Here is a 25753-nt window from a genome sequence, read left to right on the forward strand (position 1 = left end):
GTGAGCTGGAGTTGGAACAGGTATGCCAGTCCCCTCTCTTGAGCCCTGGCCAATTTCTTACCTCTGGAAATTCATCAGAAGAAGGGGAGAGACCTACAGGGAAACCTTGGTATTTATGTTAAATGTTTAGAAGAATCTCCTCTGAGTTGTTATTATGGGTTATATGAAGCCATTGGAAAAGAAGTACATGAAAAATGTTTGGGGAAATACATGCTTATAAATGTGTTGTTCAGAAGGCAGAACTGCAGGAGGGGAGGAACAAGAAAAATTTTTATTGATACCAAAGTTGCTTCCACCTATGGGGTGAGGGAAGAAAACTATAGTTTTTATAATTTTCAATATTCTACCTCTGGCCTTTTTTCCTCCAACTTTTACACATTAACCTAAGTGAGCGTTACATTCTGTGTAAGTGGGTGTGCTGGTGGGGAGTGACGGGATTTAGGACTGAGAACAGAGTGTTTAGGTGAAGGATCATAAAGGAATTATAAATCTCAATCCCTCAGATCTTTAATTAGAATGGAACTGTGACCAAAATTGTGAGGAAGAGGAAGGGCCAGAAAAAGACTTTGCCAAAGATTGCAAGAGGTGCTCTTACATAGCATGGACAAGAAAAACGGGCTTTTCTGAGAGCCGGCTCAGCTGCAGTGTGTTTGTGTCCTCCGCAAATCTCCTCTGCGCAATAGAGTACGAAGTCTTTCCTTGTCTTGTTATTGACAATGAGGAAAACATGTTTTGCCATTCATCTGTTCAGGTTTTTCAAAGAACAAAAGTAAATTCCTTTTTGATTAGTAGTGTATTTTAGGACTAGATTTTTGTGCTTTTAGCTGGCCAGACTCTTAACTGAAGTGCTATGTACTATCTTTTGGACTCAAATGAGGCTTATTCTTACTCTCAACCATATTCCAAACTATTGCTTACTTAGTTTTCTTCCCTCACCCCACATGGTGTCCTGCTGCATAAGAGGAGCCTGTAACCTGTTTCCTCCTACAGCCCTGAGACTGCGCCTTGTGTGCTCTCAGTCTCCTGCGTGACTCTGAAGGGCTGTCTCATCCTGTCCTGGGTCCTAGTGCCTCAGGACATGCTGTCACTAACTTTCACTAATGTGAGCATGTGGGTGAGAACTAGTGCCTATTGAAGTCCAGTGCTATACTAGGTAGCCCTCCAAGCTTTATCTCATTCACAACAGTGCTCTGGGGCAGGTCAGTTTTATTCTCCCCACTTAACAGATGAAAACGAAGTTCAGTAAGGTGGCTACTTTCCCGAGTAGTTACAGCTCGTGCCATAGGTGCTTATTCTAAGGCCTGAGCTCTTCTGTGTTACTCTCCCTTCCAGGAAATGAGTACAATCTTGGGACACCATGATATTTAGCAGCACATCAACAATGTTACTGGTAGTGTGTCATGCTCAGGACTTAGTGATTCTAGGCCAGGCGTAGGCTCAGGAAGCTCAGAGCAGTTGGAGAATCATCACAAAGCCTCAGCCGAAGAGGCAACTTTCTCTTCCCTGCCTTGCACAAGAGGAGGGTTAATGAGACCAGTGTGCATATTTGCCTATCAGCCGCCCTTTGTTGCCAAGTGTCTCATCCTCTTGCTTACCTTTGCTCATGCTTTTTCCCTCAACCTTCCTTTTCTTAGTCTCAAATGCCTGTTAATACCTTTAGGCTTCAACTGCAATGTTGCCTGTGCATTTCCTAACTCTCTTCTCCCTGTGAGTTAATTGGTCCCTTCTCAATGCTCCTGAAAGATATCTAATGCAACCATCAAAGATTTGCCTACCATCCGATAGTTTACAAAAGGTTTTCATAGTGATTTAATTTACATCTCACAGTACTGTACACTAATAATAACACAGGTTTATTGAACATGAGACATTTTTTAAATCACAACAGTTTCATTTTGCAGATAAATAGAGCCACACAGTGAGTAACTGGCAGAGAGCTGGGATCTGCAGTCTCATTCCTGATGCCTGTTCAACTACTACCAGGGTGTCCTTATTATCTCTACTGTACAGGAAAGCAATCAGGACATTTGTATAACCTCCCGCCATCTCTGGTGAGCACCTGCTAACTGAAAGGCAGAGGTCAGGCCTGAGAGCCAGCCATACAAAGGTCCAGAGAGTCTGTTTTTTAATCCTTAGTTTATCAGTAGAGTAGGGAGAGAGAGGTTTTCTCCAAAGCAAATACATCCCCAGCGACTGTCCAGCCAGGGAGAGAAATGATACAGGAAGCAGTGGGTGGCAGGGTCAGCACCTTAGTACCAGGCACCATGCCAGTCATTTTATACCCATCATTGTCCTTGTGAGGAAACTGAAGCCCAGAGAGGTGAGATGATGAGGATAGTCACACTCAAATTTTCCTTCTAGATCTTGCCCTTTCAGACACGCATCTTCATGCTTAAAGTTAAGTGGGAGTCACTCGCCAAGAAATTGGGGGGGCCGCTTCTCCCTGAAGGCTGCCATGCCCTCTAGTCGGTCCCGGGTGGGAATATTCTGAAACAACATATGGAGTATTAGTTTTGGGGGAGAAGGGCCAGAGGTCAGTAACAACTTGTTCAAGCTTGTCCATTCCAATACAAAGCCAGAGTCCAAATCTTTTGCATTGTCTCTGGATTCTGATGTTGGGCCGTGCAAAGATGTAGGCCTCAGTGGCTTCTTGGTCTCCTGGGGAAGCAGGTTGCCTCTCTTAGCACCTGTGGCCTGTCACATTAACTGCTTGCACGTGGCTTGTAATGCCTCCAGAGAGCTCACAATCCCCTGTACTCTTGAGGCTGCTCAGTAGAGAAATCTGGCTTTGAATCCTAGTGTGTAGCTGGTTCACACCAGATCTGGCAAGTCCCAGGACCCTCTATTTAGGAGTATTTGGGGTATTTGGTAACTTGAGTATCAGTGTTTTTGACTTACCCAGAAGTTAGGTGCTTAAATCAGTTAGCCCCAAGTTTACCGTCCCACCACCAAGTTTACCATCCCACACACACAGCCTGCAGCTATAACCAAGGCTTTGGCTTCCCAGCCTCAGCCTTGCCTCTGCAGTGGCCACTGGCAAAGAGATGGCAGGAGCCATTCCTCCTGTTGAGTACCTCTGTGTTCTGCAATTCTCTGGGCACTAGGTAGGACAGGATGCTCCACCATTAATTGATGGCTGAGGAGATAGTCCCAGAGAGGGTCCGGGGGTGCAGTTGAGAGAGAGAGATCCCCCTGGGAACATGAGAGACTAATTGTGAGACGGGAGTAGAACACAGTCTTGACTTTTTGTGTTGTGATTGTGAGGTGGGAGTAGAACAGTCTTGACTTTGGGTGTTGTCACATTAACTTCTGCTTGCACACTGCTTTTACATGCCTATTCAATGAACCTATTCAGGTGGTCATGTATTGCACAAGCCCCCACACTCTGGTAGACCTTTGTTGACCAGCATGCATGGATGGGCAGCAGCCACGTACCTGGGCGTAGCATATCCCTTCAATGGCCATCCCTGATGCAATGTCCACCTGCGAGAAAGAAGCAGGCCTATATCAGCGTGACCTGTCCACCCCCATCCACACTGGGGGGCAGCCCTGCCCTACTGTCTAAACCATTCCCTCTTGTTCCATGGCTTCCTCCAGCAGAGAATTACTGAGGCTTGGTGTATGCCAGAGATGAACTGATGCGGAATTCTCTACCTGGAGAGGGAACACCACTCCTAACAGTGATGCCTGGGCATTGTGAGAGCTACTGGGGAGAATGGCCTGTGGCTTGTGCAGCTGAGGAGGCCGAGCATGAGCTGTGTTCCCAGCTTCCCATCTGGCTGCCTCACCACGCTGTCACCCCTGTGCGCGAACTCAGCAGGCTCTCCATTGCCCTCAGGACTAAGATCCTGGGTCTTGATGACCTGGCCTCTGGCAACTTGCCAGCCTCTGCTGTGCAGACCTTACTATTACCATGTAGAAGCACCATTCTGAGAGGCAAGCCCTGCATGCACCCAAGTGAGCTTGTCTACTTTCACAATAGGTGTTACAGTCCCTACTCTGCAGCTGGGAAACCGGAGGCACAGGAAGGTGGAGTGAATCAATCAGGGTCACAACAGTATATGGATCTTTGACCCAGACAGTCCAGCACCAGAGCCCATGCCCCTAACCACCATGTTACATTGTCTCACCCCTTACTCCCATTCACTGGAGTTGCTTATTTATGTACCTCTGTGCTTTTGCTCATACTTTTCCTTTTTTCTGGATTCACATCCTTCCCAAGGCCCAACTCTGGAAAGCATTCTGTAACCCAGCACTACCCACTGCAGCAGGCCACCAGCCACAAGGACAGCACAGCTTCTAACCTTTCCAGGATGCTTGCTGGGCATCCTTACCTTTTATTAGTGATTTGTGTGTCTCTCTGTCCCCTTCCCCAAACTGGGGGTGATGACCATGTCTGACTCATCTCTGTGTTCCAGTTCCCAGCTCAGGTCTAGATTCAGATGATGAACCAATGGGTAAGTCAGTGTCTAGGGCTGTACTAGCTGCACGCAGGGCACCACCCCAAGCCCTGTCCTTCCGAGGCCACATTACTGACCACCAGCACAGACCTGAGAACAGGGCCCGGGACCCACACAGACATGGGTTCGTATACTCACTTGCTTTATGATCCTGAGTAAATCACTTACCCTTTCTGAACCTCAATTTCCTTTAATGTAGTTTGGAATATCACCTGACTAAACTTCCCATTTTTGTAGATGGGTAAACTAAGGCCCAGAAAGAGAAGTCAGACTCAAAGTCTGTTGGAGAATCCAGTTCTTAAATTCCCAGCTGTGCTGTCTGAGCCATGGAAGCACTGCCGCCCCGCCACCCCACTGATTGAGTGCACCCACGTCCTGATCCTGAACCTGAACCCTCTCACCTCTATTCCTCGGTCAATGGCTACTTTGCCCAGCCGCACAGCAATGGGGGCCTAGGGGAAAGAAAAGGCTTGGCTGAGGAGGAGATCAGTGCTGATAGTTAGGGGGTTTGAAGTAAAGAGAGGCACTAACTCCATGGTGACAGGAGACTTGTGGACAGGGAGGCAGAGGTGTAGGTTGAGTTCCAGCTGTAATGACAATGTGAGGTTTGTTAGTGTTAGTACCTATTACATCTCAGTTGATGTTCCTGACTAATCCCTGACCTTCCCAGTCCTAACCATCTGGGGTTCTTGTTCTTGTCATTTAATCTGTCCCTCTAACATATACATCTACAATTTACTAAATGCTTTCCTACCCACAGACTTGTCTAGTGGTACTGCCCCCTTCCAGGATGATGCCATCTTTAATCGAGGGTCAGGGAAGGGAAGCACTTGGCCATGTTTGTCCAGGGCGTCGGTGGTGAAGCTTGGATTTGATTCTAAGTCACCTTCCCAACTGCTGCTCCCCTCCTCTGCCCCTCTCATCTTAGCACATGCAAGCCTCCACTGCAAGCAAGTTTCACTTAAGCAGAATAAAAAAAGGTCAAGATTAGGAACTTGGGCTTTGGAGTCTGACGTTTTGCATGACCTCTTGGAAGCAAACGCATCAGAGTAGTTGTCTTTGCTTCACTCATCTTGCTTTCAATTAACTTGTGCCACAGCAGGCCTGGCATTATGTCCCTAGCCCTACTTCCAGGCAAAGAATGCATTTATTTCACATATTAATACTGTAGTACTTTAAAATTTTTGTAAGTAGACTTAGAAAAAGGATTATTGTTTAAGTCTGTTAGCATAGAAGCCATAAATGAAAACTTCAGATGGGGAAATATATCATGAATAAAAGGCAAAAGTAAAAACTGGTAAAATGCATTTGTGATACTTAATAGCAAATTTCATTGATTTCCAAAAAGCTGGTATATTTTTAAACATATTTGCAAGGACATGAAAAGGTAATTCATAGGAAAAGAAATGTAAACATGGGATGATAAGCTTTACTCTTAGAGAAATGCAAGTTGAAACAGTACAGTGCCCCTTTCCACCTAAGACTAGGTAAAAAAAATGTTGGTAATGCCCATTATAAAATTGCTGAGATTTAGCAGACAGGTGTTTGTGTACATTACTGATAGGAAAGTAAATTGGCACAATGCTTTAAGGAAGGCAGTTTGGCAAGAACTGGCAAATGTTAGATGCACATGCTCTTTGATGTTGCAACTCCATGTGGAAATCTACCTTACAGATTTACTTGTAGAAGTGCACAAAGATGTACAATATTCACTCCAGTCATTATGCAGTAGCAGAAAGATAAAAGCAACATAAATATTAGAATACTGGTTAAGTAATGATGGCATATCTGTATCATGAATGAAAAAGCATGCAGTTCAAAAGAATGATACTGATAAATATACACTGAAATGGTTAACTCTCCAAGCTCTTAGGTGCAAAAAACAAATACATAGCAGTGTGCATGTTGCTCCATTTGTGTAAAGGGGGTTGGTATGACATGCCTTTGGGGAGAAGGTTCAGGAGCGTGGAAAGCTTCATTTTTTTGTTCTTTGCTTTTCTGTACTGTTGGAATTATTTACTTAATGCATATTTTAATGTCATGTTTTCTAAATGTCTGTTAGAACTGGATTAGCCTCTTAAGGTGTGTTCCTTATCCTGGAAACCATCCTTTAAAGGAACTTAATATGTGACTGTAATGTCATATATGCAATGAAAATTTATGGAAGAGTGGTCACTTCTGGGAAGGAGGATTGGGGAATTGAGAACTTTAGAGTAACCAACTGTCCTAGTTTGGCAGTGACTGAAGAGTTAGCAGGACATTGGACTTGTAACTGGGATACTTCTGTGTAAACAAGGTCACCTGGGTCACTTTTGCCTTTTATCTTACGCCCTTCTCGCTCTTCTTTGATTTGCTTCTTTTGAATATGTGTTGCTGTTATTTAGGTAACTACCTAATAAACATTTTTCACCAAAGAAAACTAAAAAACTAGATAAGTTTTGGGTGTGTGTTGAAAATAACATTTTTCTGAGCATGGGAATATATAAATATAGAATTATTTATTATAAATATGTTTGATACTTTCCTGTTATTTGGAAATGAGAACAGTGGCCACCCTGCGGGTCACAGTATATTCTATCCCTTCATGTTCAAGCATAAAATATAGCCAAACCCATATTCAAAGGATAATGTATATTTACTACTTAAGGGGAAAATCTGAGTGAAACTGCAGACCTTGTGTTTATTGACAATCTTTTCTGGGCTCTAATCTCTGGAACCATTTGGCTCCCTAATTGTGCTGATTTGTCTAATAGAGGGCAGCCATTTACCACACCATCTCTGGCACTCACCCTGTCCAAGAACCCTCTCATTCTGAGCACCCAGTAACTTGCTGGAAGTTGTGTTTCAGGTTGCACCAGAATGTCCCAGCACTGGGGCTAGTAATTGCAGTACTCATTGAGATGCTGGTGTTGTGAGATTCAAAGCTTCTTTTAAGTACTGAAATAGTAGTAATTATCTTTGTGGAAAAAATCCAAACTGAAACATCAAACTCAAACAAGTATTCAGTTTATGCAAAAAGGCAAACCCTACAGTCTACAAGTCCTGCTAGGCAGGCCCCCTCTGTGGAAGTGCAGTCAGTCGCTACCTTGATTGAGTCAGAGTTCTGTATTAGTTCAGAGACTTTCTGACCAAGTGTAATAGACCTCACAGCATTAAACTTAAACTTGTCCAATTAACAGCATCAGACTCTCCATTTATATGTGATAAAACTAAAAAAGAAAACTCTTTCAAACCCAACTATCAGTTTTTAAAAGTTACATAATCTGTGCCTTCAAAGAAGTCCTCAAAGTTACCAAATGATAGGATTATTTAAATTTAAGGGAGATAAAAACTTCCCAAAATAAAACTTATGTTAATGATTAATCCAGATACTTTACCTGTTAATATTAAAATGATAATATATGGTTAACATTTTTACCTTTTTACAGATATTTTAACTGTTTTGTGACATTTGTAAATTTTTCTATCTGTAATGCATTATATTTAGTTTCACAGTTTCTAAAATTTTGTATATATTCTGCACCCTAGAGGAAAATACCAGTTTTTATATTCTGTATTATGCAAAATAAATGCCAAAATACCAGTATTCTCTTTTTCTTCCTGTATTGCGATCACTTTTTGTGACCTTAAGTGGGTGGGTCACTTAACCTTTCTGGGTCTATTATATCATAAACACAATGGAGGTAATCAGCTCCACTGGATTGTTCTAATAGTTGAGACACTACTAAAGCACCTAGGACTGTGTCTGATGGATGGAAGGTGCTCCATATGGGCTAAGTCAGTGTTTACTATAAATGAGTAAAACAAAACCTAGCTCCATTTCAGCTGCTCTCATATCTTTATGGAAATGGGACCTCCTCTGGGTCCTCTGAGAGTGAGAAGCCAACAGTTTCTCAGGTCCTGAGAGACCCCATCAGCCAGATCCTGGGTGGCCTGCTGAAGGCTCTGGGCTTAGCACTGGTAGGATTACACATAGGCGAGGCCTAAATGCACCCTCTGGGTCTCCTCTAATCCTTTTGAGAGACTGCTTAAAAAAATTAGTGGCTCCTAACATGTCCTACATAATACATTTCAAGAATTTCTCCACCGTGTGTTATGGTTGGGAAGACTGGCTGGTCATTCTTCATCTGATTAGAATCTTGATTTTTCAGCTTTTGGGACATACTAATGTACTGTACAATACAGTGGCCACTAGCTACATGTGGCTATTAGTATTTGAAATGTTGAAAGTGTGAAAAAATAATTTTTTTAATTTAAATGACTACATGTGGCTAGTGGCTGCTGTAGTGTACAGCACAGGTATACAACACTACCACCACCTCAGGAAGTTCTATTCTTACTGTTCTGAGGATTTGCAAGCCCATTTAGTTCCAGTCCCTCAGAATTCAGTTTTCATTTTAATGTAAAACTTGTTTTAAATTTGTTTACTGGGTGACTGGATACAAAATCTCTGAAGAGGGTTAGTCTTATAAATCTGTTATGGATCTCGTGTGGCCTCACAGGGCACCCCAACCTCCCCACCCTCCTGCTGGGGCTGCTGCCACACCTGGGGCAGGATCTCCTGGGCCAGTGCCAGTGCCCGGTGGTAGGCAGCGTCGCCCTCCTTATTCGGGGCCACAGCATGGTTCACCAGCCCCAGGGCCTGGGCCTGCGCCCCACTCAGGCGTCGACCAGTGAAGATGAGTTCCTTTGCCAGGGCCACCCCCAGGCATCGAGGCAGCCTCTGAGTCCCTCCTGCCAGGATGGAGTAGGGCAGTGAGTCCACGCGGGAGGTGGGAGCCCAGAGAAGGCCCAGAGTGAACACTCGGGAGCAGATTCTGAGTTGGGGTGGAAGGGCAGAGCCTGCCCAGAATGTGGCAAAAGGGGAAAGGAGGGAAGTACCCTGGATAGAGGGGCACCGAGCAGGTAGAGGAGGTTAGTTGCTGGGGTGTGTTTACCTGCTCCTGGGAGGAGCCCTCTGGTGGTCTCAATCAGCCCCATGACAGCTGAGGAAGCTGCTTAAACAAAACAGAGTGAAGCCCCCACCCTCCTCCAGTGCCAGTCCCTGGTGGGGAAGACACCCAGTTCTGAGCTCTCCTCACCCCTCCAGCAAACCACTGCCCTTGTGTCTGGCCAAAGCCAGACCTCTCCAGACTGCATTCCGAAGAGCCTTAGCCTGGGTGTTAGGAGGCCCAGCTCCTTATCCTGCCTCCCTTACTGGTGGAAATAGGCATCACCAGGCAAATCTCTTACCCTATTTGTGGGTTAACGAATTCTCTGTGGGTTAACGGATTCATGCACCCTTGGCTGTGGCCTGGCCTAGAGTGTCCAAGATTCTTCGTCCCACCAGGTTATTCCCAGCTTTTCATCAGCCTGAAGTTTCACTGGCTTCCACTTCACCTCCTGAGTTCTACTTTGTCTGAGAAGCCCTGCATGAGTGTCCCACCCCCACAGCCTTCTCTCCAGAATTCCCCAAGCACAGACCATCTAAACCATGTGGTGTGGGCAGAAGGGGATGGCCATTAATCCTGCCTATGACGGGTTTTATATTCATTCTCCTATCCACCAGAACCCAGCAAGTTAGCTTGCCCTGAACATGGGCAGGTGAGAAGCAGCAGTGGGGCTAAGACCTGACCTGGATTCCGATGCCTTCTCTTTCATCTGCATCATGTAGATAGAAGCTACCTCTATACCTGGAGTTGTATATTTTTTAACGTTCTTCCTGGGGTGGCAGGAGAAGGCAGTGGGTGGAAGAGGGTAGCACCCGACTGTACTCAAGACTTTTTTTTGTTTCCAAGAAGTGCACACCTAACCACCAAGCTGGTAAAGGTAAAAAAGCGATTTTCGTCCCCTCCATTCTTTAAAGCTCGATTGCTCTGAACAAGTAAACTGTGGTTGGTGCCAGTGAACCAGAGGGCAATGTACCTGCCCAGGCATATTTGTGATGACATGGCTCACCTCTGTTAGCTGGCTTGGACAACTAGAAGTTACACAACCTTTGTCCTCAGCCTTCCCTCTCTGTGCTCTCTATGCTGTCCTGTCAGCGATTGTTCTGGGGTTCGTAGAAGCATTCCTGAGATGAGGAAAGCCAGCTGGAAAGGTGACAGTTACTACAGCAGTCAGTGGCTGGGCCAGGAGGGCAACAAGCTTCTGCCTGAACTCCCTCCATGTCCCAAACCCTTTCCTTTAATTCTGCAGTTGGTTGGGAAGCCAAAAGCAGTGCCTGGCTTTGCAGATTCTCCAGCTTACCTTGTTCACTCACCATTTCCTCCCCATCCTATCCCACCCCTCCCCCTGCTTAGTACCTGCCACTCGGAGATCACAGGCCAGGGCAAGTTCCAGGCCTCCACCCAAGGCAAACCCATCCATAGCTGCAATGGTGGGCGCAGGGAAGGCCGCTGTGGAGATGAAGAAGGGCTCGGCCTGAGAGGCCCTGGCAGGACCAGGGCAGGGACCCGCGCTTGGGGAGGAGCTAGCTGCTTGGGACAAAGGGCCTCATTGGTTCCAGGTTTGGGGACCTCACCTGGTACCAAAGCCAGGTTATGTTAGAAGTTGGTTTTTCCATCGTGGAAAGTTGTGGGGTCATCTGGGGACCCACAGTGGGGGGACGGGCTGGATGATCCCTACTCAGGCCCACTCCCCACGGCCACCCCAGGAGGGCCCTTTCTGCTCTCCTTCCTCAGTCTGCATGCTAAGGCCCTTCCACTTGGTACTGGAAGCACAGACTTGGATCAGGCATGGGGAAGGCAGACCTGCAAACAGGCAATGATTACCCAGGGTGATCGGTGCTCTGATGGAGCTTGGGGGATAGGTTAGGAAGGCTTCCTGGAGGAGACACTGGTGGTCTTCAAGAATGAGTAAAAAGTTCAGGCAGCCAAGGAGGAATATTCCAGGCAAAAGGAACAGCTACCGTCAAAGCCTGAAAGTATGTTTGGTGAAATCTGACTCCTCTGGAATAGCCAGACTTGAACCCTGAGAGCACGGGTTTGGGAGTCAGAACTAGCCGAGCACAAAGGCTGAGGAGCCAGACCCCCCCTCTGGGATAAATGCCCTCTGAACCCTCTTGTCACCCCCCTCTTTGTAGAATTCCTTGTACCCATCCCGATAGGAAGTCATCTGTCTTTTCAAAGAGCTCACAACAGAAACTGTCCTTTTATATAGTAGAGGATGGTGGATGGGATGGGATGGGGATCAGCAGGGCCCCTGAATGCCCTCCTCCACCCCACACCAGGACCCTCACCAATCTCATTCATCAAGCCTCGGAGCCGGTGTACGAAGACCCCTACCTCCGCCTCACTCATCTGCTCCCGCTCCTTCAGGTCTGCACCTGCGGATGGTGAGGGATTGGTGACAGCTCTTGGGAAATGACCCATTACCAAATACCAGGCTCTTAAACTATCCAGCAAAGGCAACCTGAGCAGAAGCAACCAGAGAGGAAGAAGAAATTGCAGGAAAACATGGTCAAGGAAGGCAGGGAGGAAGGGGGAGTGAGGCAAAAAAGGAGATAAACATCAGAATCAAAAACTTCTGTGCAGCAAAGGGCACTATCAAGAGAGGGAAAAGACAACCCACAGAACAGAAGAAAATGTTGGCAAATCACTTACCTGATAAGGGATTCATATCTAGCATATATAAAGACCTCCTACAACTCAACAACAAAAACCCCATAAAGGACAAAGGACTTAAAAAGACATTTCCCCAGAGAAGACTGACACACAGATGGCCAATAAGAACATGAAGAGAGGCTCAACATCATTAGTCATCAGGGAAATGCAAACCAAAACCAGAGTGAGACACCACTTCACACCTTTCAGGATGGCTATTATACACAAAAACAGAAACAAAGCAAGTGTTGGCATGGATGTGGAGAACCCTGGTGCATTGATGGTAGGAAAGTAAAATAATGTAGCTGCTGTGGAAAACATTTTGGCAGTTCCTCAAAAAGTTAAATGTAGAATTACCATATGATCCAGCAATTTACAACTTACCACTTGTAAGTATATATCCAAAAGAACTGAAAACAAGGACTCAAACAGATACTTGCACGTCAGTGTTCATACCAACATTATTCACAATAGCTAAAAGGTATAAACAACCCAGTGTTCATTAACGGATGAATAAGCAGAATATGGTATATATATAATGGAATATTATTCAGCCATAAAAAGGAGCGAAGTTCTGATGTGCTATAAACATGAGTGAACCTTGAGGACATTATGCTAAGTGAAATAAGCTAGACACAAAAGGACAAATGCACGATTCCACTTGTGTAAGAGATCTAGAATAAGCAAATTCATACAGATAAAAAATAGAACAGAGGTTAACCAGGGCCTGAAAGGGAGGGTGAGTTAGAGGGATTGCTTAATGGGTACAGAGTTTACCTACAATGATGAAAAATCTCTGGGAATTGACAGTGGCAATAGTTACACAATCTTGTGAATGTACTTAATGTCACTGAATTTTACACTTTAACATGGTTAAAATGTAAATTTTTTGTATGTATATATTTGCCATCTTTGTAAAAATATATAAACATTTATTGATTTTCTCCAGTTGTATTGAGAGATAATTGACATACATCACTGGATAATGGATTGTTTTTTAAAAGGAGGGGTTTGAGATCTCAGGGTCCAATGAGGCTGAGAGATCAGGTAAGATGAGGGCTGAGAAGCCAGTGCTGGATACAGAGGCATGGAGGCAAGCAAGGACCTCAGTGAGAACAGTGATCATGGTGGTGTTGGCAAAGGCCAGATGGCAGGGGGCTGAGGCGGGAGTAGGGGGTGAATATAACCTCTTCAAGTCCTAGACTCTAGGAAGTCAGAATAGGGAGAGCCCTTGGAAGTCTGATTAGTTCCAGCCCTTCAGTGACAGATGGGGAAACTGAGGTCCAGAGAGACATAGAGACTATCCCAGGATTCCATAGCAAGTCAGGGCAGTCCCAGCCTTCCTGCAGCCTCCCTACTTCCTCTGCCTAGCCGGGATAGTGAGGAGTGTGGCTAATAGGGTGTGTGCAGTGACCTTGACATAGGAGGTCAGGCAGAGATGGAGCTGAAGGAAGAGGCCAGGATAGGGTAAGGGTCAGGCACCCCAGCTGCATACTTGTCCCGCCAGGGACCCCAAGCTGGACATAGTGATGCTGAATGCTCAAACCTAAGGACTGAGCCACACACCCTTGAAAATTCCTGAAAATCACACCACTCCCATCCTAACCCTTCATGGCCTCTTCCTGCTTCCCCAGTAACCCCGGTTGCCCCTCCCCAACCACTCCACGGTCAGTTCTTAGCTTAGTTCTTGGGGTGGGCCTCGGATTTGGTATTTCTTGTCTTTGAGATGGAAGTTCATGGGTGAGGACCAAAGGGCCCAAGGACAGTAGAGACCTTTGGTGATAGCAACTGAGATCCTGTGGGTTGGCAAAGGGCCACAGAGTCCCATCTTGGCCACAGATCTTGTGAACATCTTTGGATTCAATTTTCTCATTTTCTCAATGAAGGATCAGAATGGATCAGTGTAACAGAAGGAACAAGGATCTGGGGGTCAGAGAGGCCAAATTCAAACTGAATTCTATTTTCCCTCTTACTAGCTGTGTAACCCTAGGCAAAGAATTCTGAGTCTTTGAGTTTACATCTGTAAAATGCAAATTATGAGTCCTATGCTAGTTAGACCTAAGCCTCCAGCCCCCACACCCTGGTGGGAGCCCTCTGAGCTCTGGGGTGGGGGGCAGGGAAGGAAACCCACCTGCACAGAATACACCCTTCACTCCACTTCTGAAGAGCAGGACACGCACTTGCCGGTCCTCCCGAAGCTGGGCCAGAGCTTCTAGCAGCTGTACAGGAAACACCATTAGATACCTCCCAGCCCAGCCACACTCACCCGGGCGCCCACCCTTTCTCACCTGGCTGACCAAGACATTCCCCAGGGCATTGCAGGCACTCGGTCTGTTCATCAGAATCTCAGTGATTCCTGCAGAGAATGGCAGCACTCACTCCTGGGCTGGGGCTGGAGGCAGGAGGCCTGGGTTCTGGGCAGCCTCTACCCTTGATGAATAGTGTGATTTGGAGCAAGTTACCTACACAGGCCTCAGTTCTCTCAACCATAAAATGGAGAGAATAACCCTTGCCCTTTCTGCCTCACAGAAGAGAAAGGGCTTGTGAATGTGGAGCAATGTGGGGATAGGGGCAAGAATGACCACTGCAGTGGTTCCTGCCTGCTTATGCCATTGTTAAGACGCACACACGCTCCTTTCTCAGTTCCACGCTCCCTCCATTCTTTCCTTCACAGCCACACAGACTACTTCTTCCTCTGGAGTTTAATGATTTAATGAGTTATAATAATGCAAATGCCCTTGTAACTAGAAATCCCCTCGTGCTCTGACTCAATCATAGCTCCCTCCTTTCTCAAAAGTAACAACCCTCCTGAATTTTACAGTAATTGCTTCTATGCCTTTCTTTTCAATTTTATCACCCAAATGGGCATCCCTAGACGTTATAGTTTAGACTTGCTAATTTTTAAAAATGTGATGTGCCTTTTAAAAGCTTTTTGAAATCTCCAGGTCATTCCTCTAGCCCTGTCTTTCCCTCAAGTTATTTATTAAGGAACCTGAGGCATTTCACCTGTTGGGTTTCTTGCTGCCTGGATTCTGCTAATTGCACATCCATGGGGCAGTCAGTAGGTTCCTCTGTCACCAGAATTTAGAACTAAATCCAAAGGCTTGATCACATGTTCGATAGTCCCTTTGGCAAGAGATAAGCGCTTGCCCTACCTACCTGATGCTCTTCCACCACCAACAGCCAAGCTTCCTGAAAGGGTCTTTGGTACTCCTTCCACTCACTTACGCCTTCTCCACCTGCCTCTCACCCTCACCACTCAGCAGAAACTGTTCTCACCAACGTGACCAATGTAACCACATCACCAAGCAAGGGACTTATTTCCATCCTGGTCCCAGCCTCAGCAACCATCCACTCTGCCGACCATATACATGCTCCTCCTTGAATGTTCTTTGCTTTGGCTTTTTTTTTTTAATAGACTTGGTTTTTTCACAGCAGTTTTAGGTTCAGAGCAAAGCTGAGTGGAAGTACAGAAATTTCACATATACCCTGGGTCCCACATCTGCATGGACTCCCCAACTATCAACATCTAACACCAGAATGGTACATTTGTTACAACAGATAAACCTACATTGATACGTCATTATTACCCAAACTCCACAGCCTACTGTAGGATTCACTCTGTACATTCACGGGTTCTGACTGACGTGTGACACCATGAGTCTCCTGCGGCCCCACACGCTCCTGGCCTTCCTCCCACCACTTGGGTGATGCCTCTGCACTTCTTTCTAGGTTTTCTTCTACCCAATTAAAAATTTTTTAATTCATTTATTTACTAAATATCTTCACATCACAAGGGAAAAAAATGTGTAATATGGGTGGTGATGGATCTTGACTAGACTTACTATGGTGACTATTCTGCAGTTTATACAAATATCAAATCACTGTGCTGGACACCTAAAACTAATACAATGTGATATGTCAATTATACCTCAATTTAAAAAACCCAACTCTTACAAAAGGTAACCCCACAAAAGAAGATACACAAATAGCCAATAAGCACAGAAAATGTTTAGTTTTATTAGTATTAAATTATGGAGTTTTAAAAAAAGCATAATGAGTTATGACCACACACCCAGTACAGTAGCTAACTGAAAACAAAAGAACCAAGGGTTGGTGATTAAAAAAAACAAAAACCCTACATATCTATTAAATAAACAAAATACATAGAGAATTGTAGGAGTTGTAAGTTATGTAACAGTCCTTGCTCTCAAGGTGCTTATAGCTTAACACAAGTTAAGTTACAGTATGAGGCCAGGAGTAAGCTAAGCACAGAGAAGCTCAAATGTTTCCATGTCCTGTTACATGGAAACATTTGAGCAAGGTGAACATAGGTAAAAATTTCCATTTGAGGAGTGAGGTGTGGTGGGAAAATAGTACAGATAAGGGACAACCCAGTTTTTTAATGTCAGAGTTCCTGAAAATGTCAACCCAGGATCTCTATATTCAATCATTTGTACAGTTATGTATTTAATACATGCTGCCTCTGTACTTGACACTGTGATTCCAGAGGCCAGACAGACACAGCCCCCATTCTCTTGAGACCTGCAGTCTAGCAAAGAGGAGAGATATTCAATAAATACTTACAATCTGTGCTGGGAACATGGGAAAAAAAGACAAGGAGGTGGGGATTGAATGGACAGAGGAGATCCCCTAGTGCAAAAGCTCAGCAATGATTTCCCAGAGGAGGGAGCGGCCTTGAAGCTGAGAGCTGAATAGCAATCTGTCAGGCAAAAGGGAGAGAGAGAAAGAGAGTTGGAGGAGAGAAGCTCATTGCAAGCAGAGAGAGCCTCACAGTGAGGGCCCTAAACGTGCTGCAGCAGGGTACCGCGGGATGGAGGGGGGTGGGTTCTACAAAATTTGTAGAGTTGGTCCCTTAGGGTTTTTCAACTGGGCCTGAAAATGAAACTGACATAAAACAGATTAACAGAAGAAAAGCATACAAATTCATATAAATTTTACTTGACATGGGAACCTTCCAAAGGCATTAAGACACCAGAAATGGTTGGACGTGCTTTCATAGTAAGTTGAACAAAGACAGATGACTGTGGAAAAGTCACTGAACTATGTGGTGAAGACAAAGGAAGATAAGATTTTTAACAAGGTCTGTTTGCACATAATTGATGGTTTGTACAGAATTCTCTTGGCTTTGATTTCATATAGAAAAATATTTCTTTCCTCTTGATATAGGGAGAGCATCCTTTGCAAGGGAGTTTTAGCTCCCATTTTTAGGAAGAAAGGGCAAGACTGGAATTGCCCTTCTTGGATCTGCTGTTTTCTCAATGCCTTTAGCTCAAATAATCCTTATTCCAAAGTGGCACATTTTGTTACCTTTCAGTGTCTTCTAGAACTGGAGAAATTCGGAGCAAAAGCAGAATGGTGTGAAGCGACATGAGAGAGTCAGGAGAGCCTTCGCTTGCTCATCTGCGCCTTCTCTCCTTCCTCTCACACCTCCCCTGCGCTTGCCCCCTGTATGCCCAGGACCGTCCTGCATACCCGGCCAGCCTGAGCTCTCCTCAGAGTTCCAAGCTTGAATCTCCAACTGCTCACCTGACATCTTGGCCGATAGATCCAAAAAATTATCAGTCTTTCTCCTGCTCCCTTGGTGAGTAGATGACCTATCAACCCCAAAGTCTGTCATGTTGCCTCCAGCTTCTTCACCCATGAAATTTACTTAGTCTCTGAGTCCGGCCAATTCAACTCTTGAATAGATCTCAGACCTTTCAGCTCATAACTTTCCTTACAGCCACTGACCTGGTACAGGCCCTTTCCTCTACTATGGGGCTCACTCCCCTAACCTTCTAGCCTTCGGTCTCGCTCCTCCTTCTCTTTCCGCATTCACCCCCTTGTTTGGGTCACACTCACCATCCTTGCCCAAATCCAACCATGCCCCCCCTTCCCCTTTTCATCAAAATTGAGTTCAATTCCTTAAAGACCCAAAAGACCTTCCACTCTGGCCTCAACTCATCCCCCTCCCAATCTGGGCCAGGTGTAGGGAGGAGACACTGGCTCCAGGCAGGGGCTCAGATACTTTTATCCCTTCTTGGCCACTTCCCCTCCTGTAAAATGTTGGGATGGACTAGAGGAGTATGCTGGTTAGAAGCACTTCCCTGGTCCTGCCCTCACTCACGGGCAAGGGATTATTCAAGGTGTGAACACAGGACCTTTGGCCTTCAAAGACCCCTTATTATTCTCTCCCAGGGTCTTCAGCTTTGACTGTGGAACAAGCAGTATTTACTAGGATGGCATTCTCAGTGTGAGTTGATCTGAGACACAGAAAGGGGCCAAAAAGAGTTTCAGGGCTCTCAAGGGACAGGGCTCCCAGCCAGGAATTAGACAACTGTGGTCCAGGAGAGAGGATTAGGTGGGCTTCTTCAGCCTCCCCAGAAACCATCAAAGAACTCTTTGAGCTCAGCAGGTCTGAAGGTCCCACAGAGGAACTCAGATGTCCCCAAGGTCTTTTCCACGATTGGTGCTCCAGAAGAGAAAATGCTGCAACTTTGGGGAAGGGAAACTATGGTGGATACCGAGAAACCACATCAGAGAGGTTGGGGAAACCATCTAGGTCCAAAGTGCAGCAGACTTTAGAGTGAACCCCATGTTCACTCTCTGACTAAGTCCCTTCCCTTAAATGTTGGGAGGACTCATGAATTGCTTCTAAGCAACAGAACACAGAATACAGCTAAGGTCATGAAATGTCATTTCTAAGATTAAGTTCAATTATATGGCAAGCAGATGAGATGTTGTTATTCCTGTGATTAGGTGACAATGTATATAGACGTTGTCTTGCTAGAGCACACTAGAGAAACTAGTGGGCCTAGGGAGAAGGTCTTGAGGCAAGGAACAGCAAAGAGCCTCTATGAGCTGAGAGTGGCCCCCTGACCAACAGCAAGAAACAGAATCCCAGTCCTACATCCCCAGGAGGTAAATTTGGTCAACAACGTGAGAAGCTTGGAAGCAGATCTCTCCCAAGTCAAGCCTATGATGAAACCAGAGCCCTGGCCAATGCCTGGATTGCAGCCTGGTAAAACCCTAAAGCAGAGACCCCAGCTAAGTTGTGCCTGGACTTCTCACCCACAGAAATGATGAGATAAGAAATATATGTTATTTTAAGCAGCAAGGTTTGTGTTAATCTGTTACGTGGCAATAGAAAAGCAATACAGTCATGACTTCCTGGGATTGACAGAAACTTTCCTCTCTCCTCTTTACTTTCCTGTTCTGTCTTCCCTTTCTCTCTGGCTGACTCCCACATTTCTTTCATCTCCTCCCTCTATCCTTATTTCCCTCTCATAGGGCATGAATATGGTAGTTGGCTGAAGCCATGGCTCAGTCACATACCAGCTCCATGGCTTGGGAAAGTTACTTTACCCCTCTGGCCTTTAATTTCCTGATCTGTAAGTAGAAATAATAAAAACACTGTGAGGGCTACAAGGGTTAATGCCCAGAGTGCTTAGCCAGAGATTTTGGTATGGTATGGAGAGCAGGGAAAAGGCAGACGATCGGGAAAGTCTCGGATCCAATATGAGGTCTGAACTCCATGACAGGAGCCCCGAGGACCCAGATGAGGTGTCTTTGGCTTTTATTCATTTATCTGACAACATTCAATTTGCACTACCACATTCCAGGCCTGGATAACTAGAGAGGACTCAGACACGGTCCCTGACTTCATAGTTGAGCACTGATTCTGGGAACATTGCCCTTGCTGGGCCTGAGGAATGGGGATCAGCCTCTACTGTACCCCCACCCCCAACCCCACTTGTACCAAACCAATCAGCATGCTATTGATTGATGATTTTCTTAGCACCTGACTGAGGGGTACATCTGTCTAGATGGCCTGGATCAGGCTAGGTGATGTGGTGGGAATCAACAGAAACCACTGGAAGGTAGTACAGAAATCAACTGGTTTAATAACCCCTTATTATATAGAAGAGGAAACGAAGGCCCAGAAAAGAAGAGACTTTGCCTAGATTAACAGCTGGACCCAGCTGGCAATCATCACTCTCAAAGAGCTAGCAACCAATAAGGGAAATTAGTCTAGACACATGAAAAGTAAAAGAAACAGTGGGTGTGTGTGGGGGGTGTAGCAGTTCCAGAAGGATTTACATAGGCAGAGAAGGAAAGGAAAGAACTCAAGTCAGGGGCATACCTAGAATAAAATGCAGAGGTGTGACAGCTTAAAATGAACCCAAGGGTAGAAAAAATAAGATCAAAAGGTCAGGTTGCAGTGGAGAACCTTGAACGCCCAGCCATGGAGGACAATGAAGAGTAGTTAATAAGCCAATCATGTTTTCAAGGATAACAGGTAAAATGTGACAATGCCCTGGTGTCATTAGCTTAAGTGGAAGGCAGAACCTGTGGCTTCTACAATGAACAACAAATGACCCAAAATCACTGGGGGCAGGGGGTCTCCTCCTTTGTGTGAGTCTGTTCCTCCTGCCTCCTCTGCTGCTTCTCCTTGGTTTCTTCCATCCTTCCCTCAGTGATGTTCTTCAGTCTTCTAGATGTCCTCTGGCAGGGGCAGACGCTTAATCTGCTGATCTTTGTTATTTCTGGATAAAACATTCTACTTTTTGCAAGGGAGCCTTAAGGTGAATAACCAGTGATAGTCCTCCTTTATTGGTGTACAAGTTTGTGTTTTGAGTTACTCAATTACCAGAAAAGGTAGTGATGACCTAATAATTGAGAACACAGATTTCAAAATCAGACCTGGTTCAAATTGGGTAATCTCTCTGGCCTCAAGTCCGAAGAATGGAAGAAATACAAAGATGTATAATACCATGCCATCTGCGTAAAACTCGGACGCAAACAATGCTACACCAAGGGCAGGGAAGAGGGGTTAGGCCTGGGGGAAAGTAAAGGCCAGGGAAAGCCTGGGCCTGATGGTAACGCGCCGTGGACTAAGGATTGTGAGTAACGCCGTCGAATGCACTTCAAACCCAAACAAAAAAATCAGAACACATACAACCCAAGGCTCAATCGACGGCGTTTTCTGCCAGCGATCAGGCTAACTTGCTCCTTCTCCCCACAAGTCGGCCGGCCGCGGCCGAGCGAGCGCGTAGGGGGCAGACGCGCTCTTCTCTCCGCGGCTGGTGGTGGCCCTGCACCGCGAGCCGGACTGGCTTAGCCGCCTCACCCCCCTGGAACCTGGCCAGGACCGGAGGCCGCGGAGGGAAATCCGACCCTTTAAAGCTTTTGGGGGTGGTTTGAGGTGCCAGGACGCTAGTGCCTAGACCTACACCTGAGCGACTCCTCTCCCTCTCTTCATAGGTCCAGGCCACCGAATGGAGGGTTGAAGGGACCAAAGTTGATAGAATCCACCCCAACTAGGATGGGAGTGACCAGTTAGGTGGTCATCCACCTCTCCGGTCTTAGGGAGGCTTAGGGAGCCTAGCCTGGGAAGCGGGAGCCTTGGAATCAAATCCTTCTCCCCACTGGTCCCAGTCTTCCCCGCGCAGTGGGCGCGCCGGCCATCGCTCTGGCCCCGCGCCAGAGGCCCAGCTCGCCCTCTCCAGCCCGGCCCGGGCTCGTCCCAGCCTCCCCCCGGGGCTTCCGGGACAGCGCACTTACCTTGGTCTGCGGCGGCCAGGGCGCGCACTTGGATCTCCGGGTCCCCGGCCGCCGCGCCCGAGGCGCAGCCGCGGGTTGGGGGGCGCCTCCAGGGGCCTGGCAGGCGCAGGGTCAGGGCGCGCAGCATCGGGGCGCAGGCTGGGAAGGGGCGGCTGGTGTCCACCACCTGCTGTCCCGCTGAAAGCTCGCAGCTGCTCCGCTAGGGGCGAGAGGCTCGTGCTCTCCGCGCCTGCGGAGACCGCGAGACTTGGCGGGGTGGGGGAAGGCCCAGCTCCGCGGAGGGCCTGGGGGCAGGGTGGTCGGCCTCTCCATGTCAGTGCTCTAATCTGTAAAGCGGGGGTAATAGTGACGGCTGTCAAAGATAAAAGAAAGCTACGCAGTGAGAAGAGATTTTAATCGGCACTCTTACAAAAGGGAAGTGCCTAGCATAAACGAAGCCCAACTTTTATTTGTACATAGGTGACTGACAGTTCTGAACGGACAGTAAGGGAATAGGGAAGTAGGAGAGAGGGGACTGTATGGAGTCGGGAAAGTGAAAAATTCCAAAATGCGGGAAGGAGAGGGGTGTTTAGTCCACCGGAAACCCATCTGTGTTTGCTAACTGGCACTAACCCAACCTTAGGCTCTGTCGGAACTAGGAAATGACAGCCCTATCATCAGGTGTTGGCTGCGACAAATTGAATTCTTTTCGCAGTGATGACCTTAACAAAGTTATTTTAGCAACAAAAATGGCTTTTTTCAGGAATAGCAGATAACTACAACTTGGGACAAGCAAGTCACAGCAAAAACCATAAGCTAGTCCAACAAAGAAGAGGGGCTTTATTTTACCAAAGAGAAAGTTGGGAGAGGTTTTGAACCAAAATCCAGTGGAGAAAAGCAGAATTTCAAGGTGATTCTCTCATTGACTGAGTTGGCTGAGTTGCCAGAATTGTTGATTTATTTTTTCTTTCTTTTTTTTTTTAATTAAAAAGTATCATTGATACACAATCTTAGGTTGTTTTCAGATGTACAACACAGTTGTTCAACAGATACCCATATGATTAGCTCCTCACCCCCTCTAGTGCGGTTACTATCTGTCAACAAAGTAAGATATTACAGAATCACTGACTATATTCTCCATGCTGTACTACTGTCCCCATAACCATCTTATATTGTGATTGTAAATTATTGTGCCCTTTATCCCCTTCATCCTCCCCCACCCTCAACTCCTCTCCCTTGGTAAACCCCAGTCCCTCCTCAGTGTCTATGAGTCTACTGCTATTTTGTTCCTTCTGTTTTGCTTTGTTTTTATACTCCACAAATAAGTGAAATCATATGGTGTTTATCTTTCTCCACTGATCACTATACCCTCTAGTTCCGACCATGTTGCTGCAAATGGCAGGATTTATTTTCTTTTAATGGCTGAATAATATTCCATTGTGTATATGTACCACCTATTCTTTATCCATTCATATATCTATGGACACTTAGGTTGCTTCCCTATCTTGGCTATTGCAAATAGTGCAGTGATGAACATAGGAGTACATAGGTCTTTTTGAATCAGGGATTTTGTTTTCTTTGTCTAAATTCCTAGGAGTGGAATTACTTGGTGGAATGATATTTCTATTTTTTGTTTTTTCAGGAATCTCCATATTGCTTTCCACATCAGTTGCACCAATTTACATTCCCACCAACAGTATAGAAGGTTCCCATTTCTCTGCATCCTCACCAGCATTTGTTGTTGCTTGTCTTTTGGATAGTGGCTATTCTAACTGGTGTGAGGTGATATCTCATTGTGGTTTTAATTTGCATTTTCCTGATGATTAGCGATGTGGAGCATCTTTTCATATGCCTGTTGGCCATCTGAATTTCTTCTTTGGAGAAGTGTCTGTTCAGGTCTTCTGCCCATTTTAAATCAAGTTATTTGTTGTTTAGGTGTTGAGGTGTATGAGTTCTTTAGATATTTTGGATTTTAACTCCTTATCAGATGAGTTGTTTATGAATATATTCTCCCATGCTGTGGGATGCCTTTTTGTTCTGCTTATGTAGTCCTTTGCTGTACCAAAGCTTTTTGGTTTGATGTACTCCCACTTGTTCATTTTTTATTTTGTTTCTCTTGTCTTAGGAGGTCTGCCCAGGAAAAAATTGCTCATGCTTATATTCAAGGGATTTTTGCCTATGTTTTCTTCTGAGCATTTTAAGGTTTCATGACTTACATTCAGGTCTTTGATCCACTTAGAGTTTACTTTTGTGTATGGGTTTAGACAATAGTCCAGTTTCATTCCTTACATGTAGTTGTCCGGTTTTGCCAATACCAGGTGTTGAAGAGGCTATCTCTTCCCCACTCTATCTGCATGGCTATTAGTTGACCATATATGCTTGGGTTTATATCGTGGGTTCTCTATTCTGTTCCATTGATCTGTGGGTCTGTTCTTGTGTCAGTACCAAACTGTTTTGAATACTGTAGCTTTATAGAGAGCTTGAAGTTAGAGCATAATCTCCTCAGCTTTGTTCTTCTTTCTCAGGATTGTTTTGGCTATTTGGGGTCTTTTGTGCTTCCATATGAATATTAGAAATATTTGTTCCAGTTCACTGAAGAATACTGTTGGTGTTTTAATAGTGGTTGTTTTGAATCTATAAATTACTTTGGGCAGGATGGCTATTTTGACAATATTAATTCTTCCTATCCATGAGCACAGGATAGATTTCCATCTATTGGTGTCTTCTTTAATTTCTCTTATGAGTGTCTTGTAGTTTCAGAGTATAGGTTTTCACATCCTTGGTTAGGTTTATCCCTAGGTGTTTTATTCTTTTTGATGCAATTATAAATGGAGTATTTTCTTGATTTCTCTTTCTGCTAGTTCATTGTTAGTCTATAGGAATGTGACAGATTTCTGTGTATTAATTTTGAATCCAGCAACTCTGCTGAATTCAGTTATTAGTTCTAGTAGTTTTTGGATGGATTCTCTAGGGGTTTTTATGTACAATGTCATGTCATCTGCAAACAGTGACAGTTTAACTTTTTTCTTATCAATTTAGATGCCTTTTATCTCTCTGTGTTGTCTGAGTCCTGTGGCTAGGACCTCCAGAACTAAGTGAAGAGAGTGGGCATCCTTGTCTTGTTCCTGATCTTAGGGGAAAAGCTTTCGCTATTAAGTATGATGTATGATGTATGATGTTGACTGTGGGTTTGTCATGTATGGCCTTTATTATGTTAAGATACGTATACTCTCTTTACCCATTTTTTTGAGAGTTTTTGTCGTGAATGGATGTTGAATTTTGTCAAATGCTTTTTCAGCATCTATTGAGATGATCATGTGGTTTTTCTTCTTTTTGTTGATGTGGTGGATGATATTGATGGATTTACAAATATTGTACCATCCTTGCATCCCTGGGATGAATCCCACTTGGTCATGATGGATGATCCTTTTGATGTATTTTTGAATTTGGTTTGCTAATATTTTGTTGAGGATTTTTGCATTCTATGTTCATCAGGGATATTGATCTATGATTTTCTTGTTTTGTGGTGTTTTTGTCTATTTTTGGTATTAGAGTGATGCTGGCCTCATAAAATGAGTTTGGAAGTATTCCATCCTCTTCTACTTTGTGGAATCTTTAAGAAGGTTGGGTATTAGCTCTTCTTTAAATGTTTGGTAGAATTTGGCTGTGAAGCCATCTGTACCTGGAACTTTGTTTTTAGGTTTTTTTTATTATCAATTCAATTTCATTGTTGGTAATTGGTCTGTTCAGATTTTCTGTTTCTTCCTGTGTCAGTTTTGGAAGGTTTTATTTTTCTAGAAATTTGTCCATTTCTTCTAGGTTGTCCAATTTATTGGCATATAATTTTTTTCATAGTCTCAAATAATTCTTTGTATTTCTGTTGTGTCCATTTTGATTATTCCTCTTTTGTTTATGTGTGTATTCTCCTTTTTCCTTGATAAGTCTAGTTAGGGGTTTATTTATTTTATATTCTCAAAGAAGTAGGTCCTGGTTTCATTGATTTTTTTTCTGTTGTTTTACTCTTTTCTATTTTATTTTATTTCTGCTTTGATCTTTATTATGTCCCTCCTTCTACTAACATAGGTCTTTGTTCTTCCTTTTCTAGTTTCTTTAATTGTGAGTTTAGACTGCTTATTTAGGATTGTTCTTGTTTTTTTGATGTAA

The 25753-nt window shown here is 45.0% G+C and overlaps 1 protein-coding gene across 7 annotated transcripts; it reads right to left on the reverse strand.

The window, feature by feature from the left end:
• Nucleotides 1-1832: 1832 nt before the first annotated feature.
• Nucleotides 1833-21885, reverse strand: ECHDC2 (enoyl-CoA hydratase domain containing 2). 7 transcript variants are annotated; one of them, XR_008997010.1, is made up of 11 exons: nucleotides 21611-21885; nucleotides 14332-14399; nucleotides 14175-14262; nucleotides 11680-11766; nucleotides 10745-10837; nucleotides 9398-9457; nucleotides 9007-9194; nucleotides 4862-4912; nucleotides 4335-4432; nucleotides 3436-3483; nucleotides 1833-2487 (listed from the first exon to the last, which is right to left on the reverse strand). XR_008997010.1 is itself a non-coding variant. In XM_036892774.2 (10 exons), the coding sequence occupies exons 1-10, from the start codon at nucleotides 21735-21737 to the stop codon at nucleotides 2410-2412; spliced, it is 885 nt and encodes a 294-aa protein (XP_036748669.1). In that variant the 5' UTR covers nucleotides 21738-21885; the 3' UTR covers nucleotides 1833-2409. The 7 variants fall into 7 exon arrangements, 6 of the variants coding, with proteins under 6 accessions (XP_036748669.1, XP_057356196.1, XP_057356197.1 ...); XM_036892774.2 differs by lacking the exon at nucleotides 4335-4432 and having other exon boundaries at nucleotides 9398-9454; XM_057500213.1 differs by lacking the exon at nucleotides 4335-4432.
• Nucleotides 21886-25753: the final 3868 nt, after the last annotated feature.

This window comes from Manis pentadactyla, chromosome 4, assembly GCF_030020395.1.
Source record: "Manis pentadactyla isolate mManPen7 chromosome 4, mManPen7.hap1, whole genome shotgun sequence".
Lineage (NCBI taxonomy): Eukaryota > Metazoa > Chordata > Mammalia > Pholidota > Manidae > Manis > Manis pentadactyla.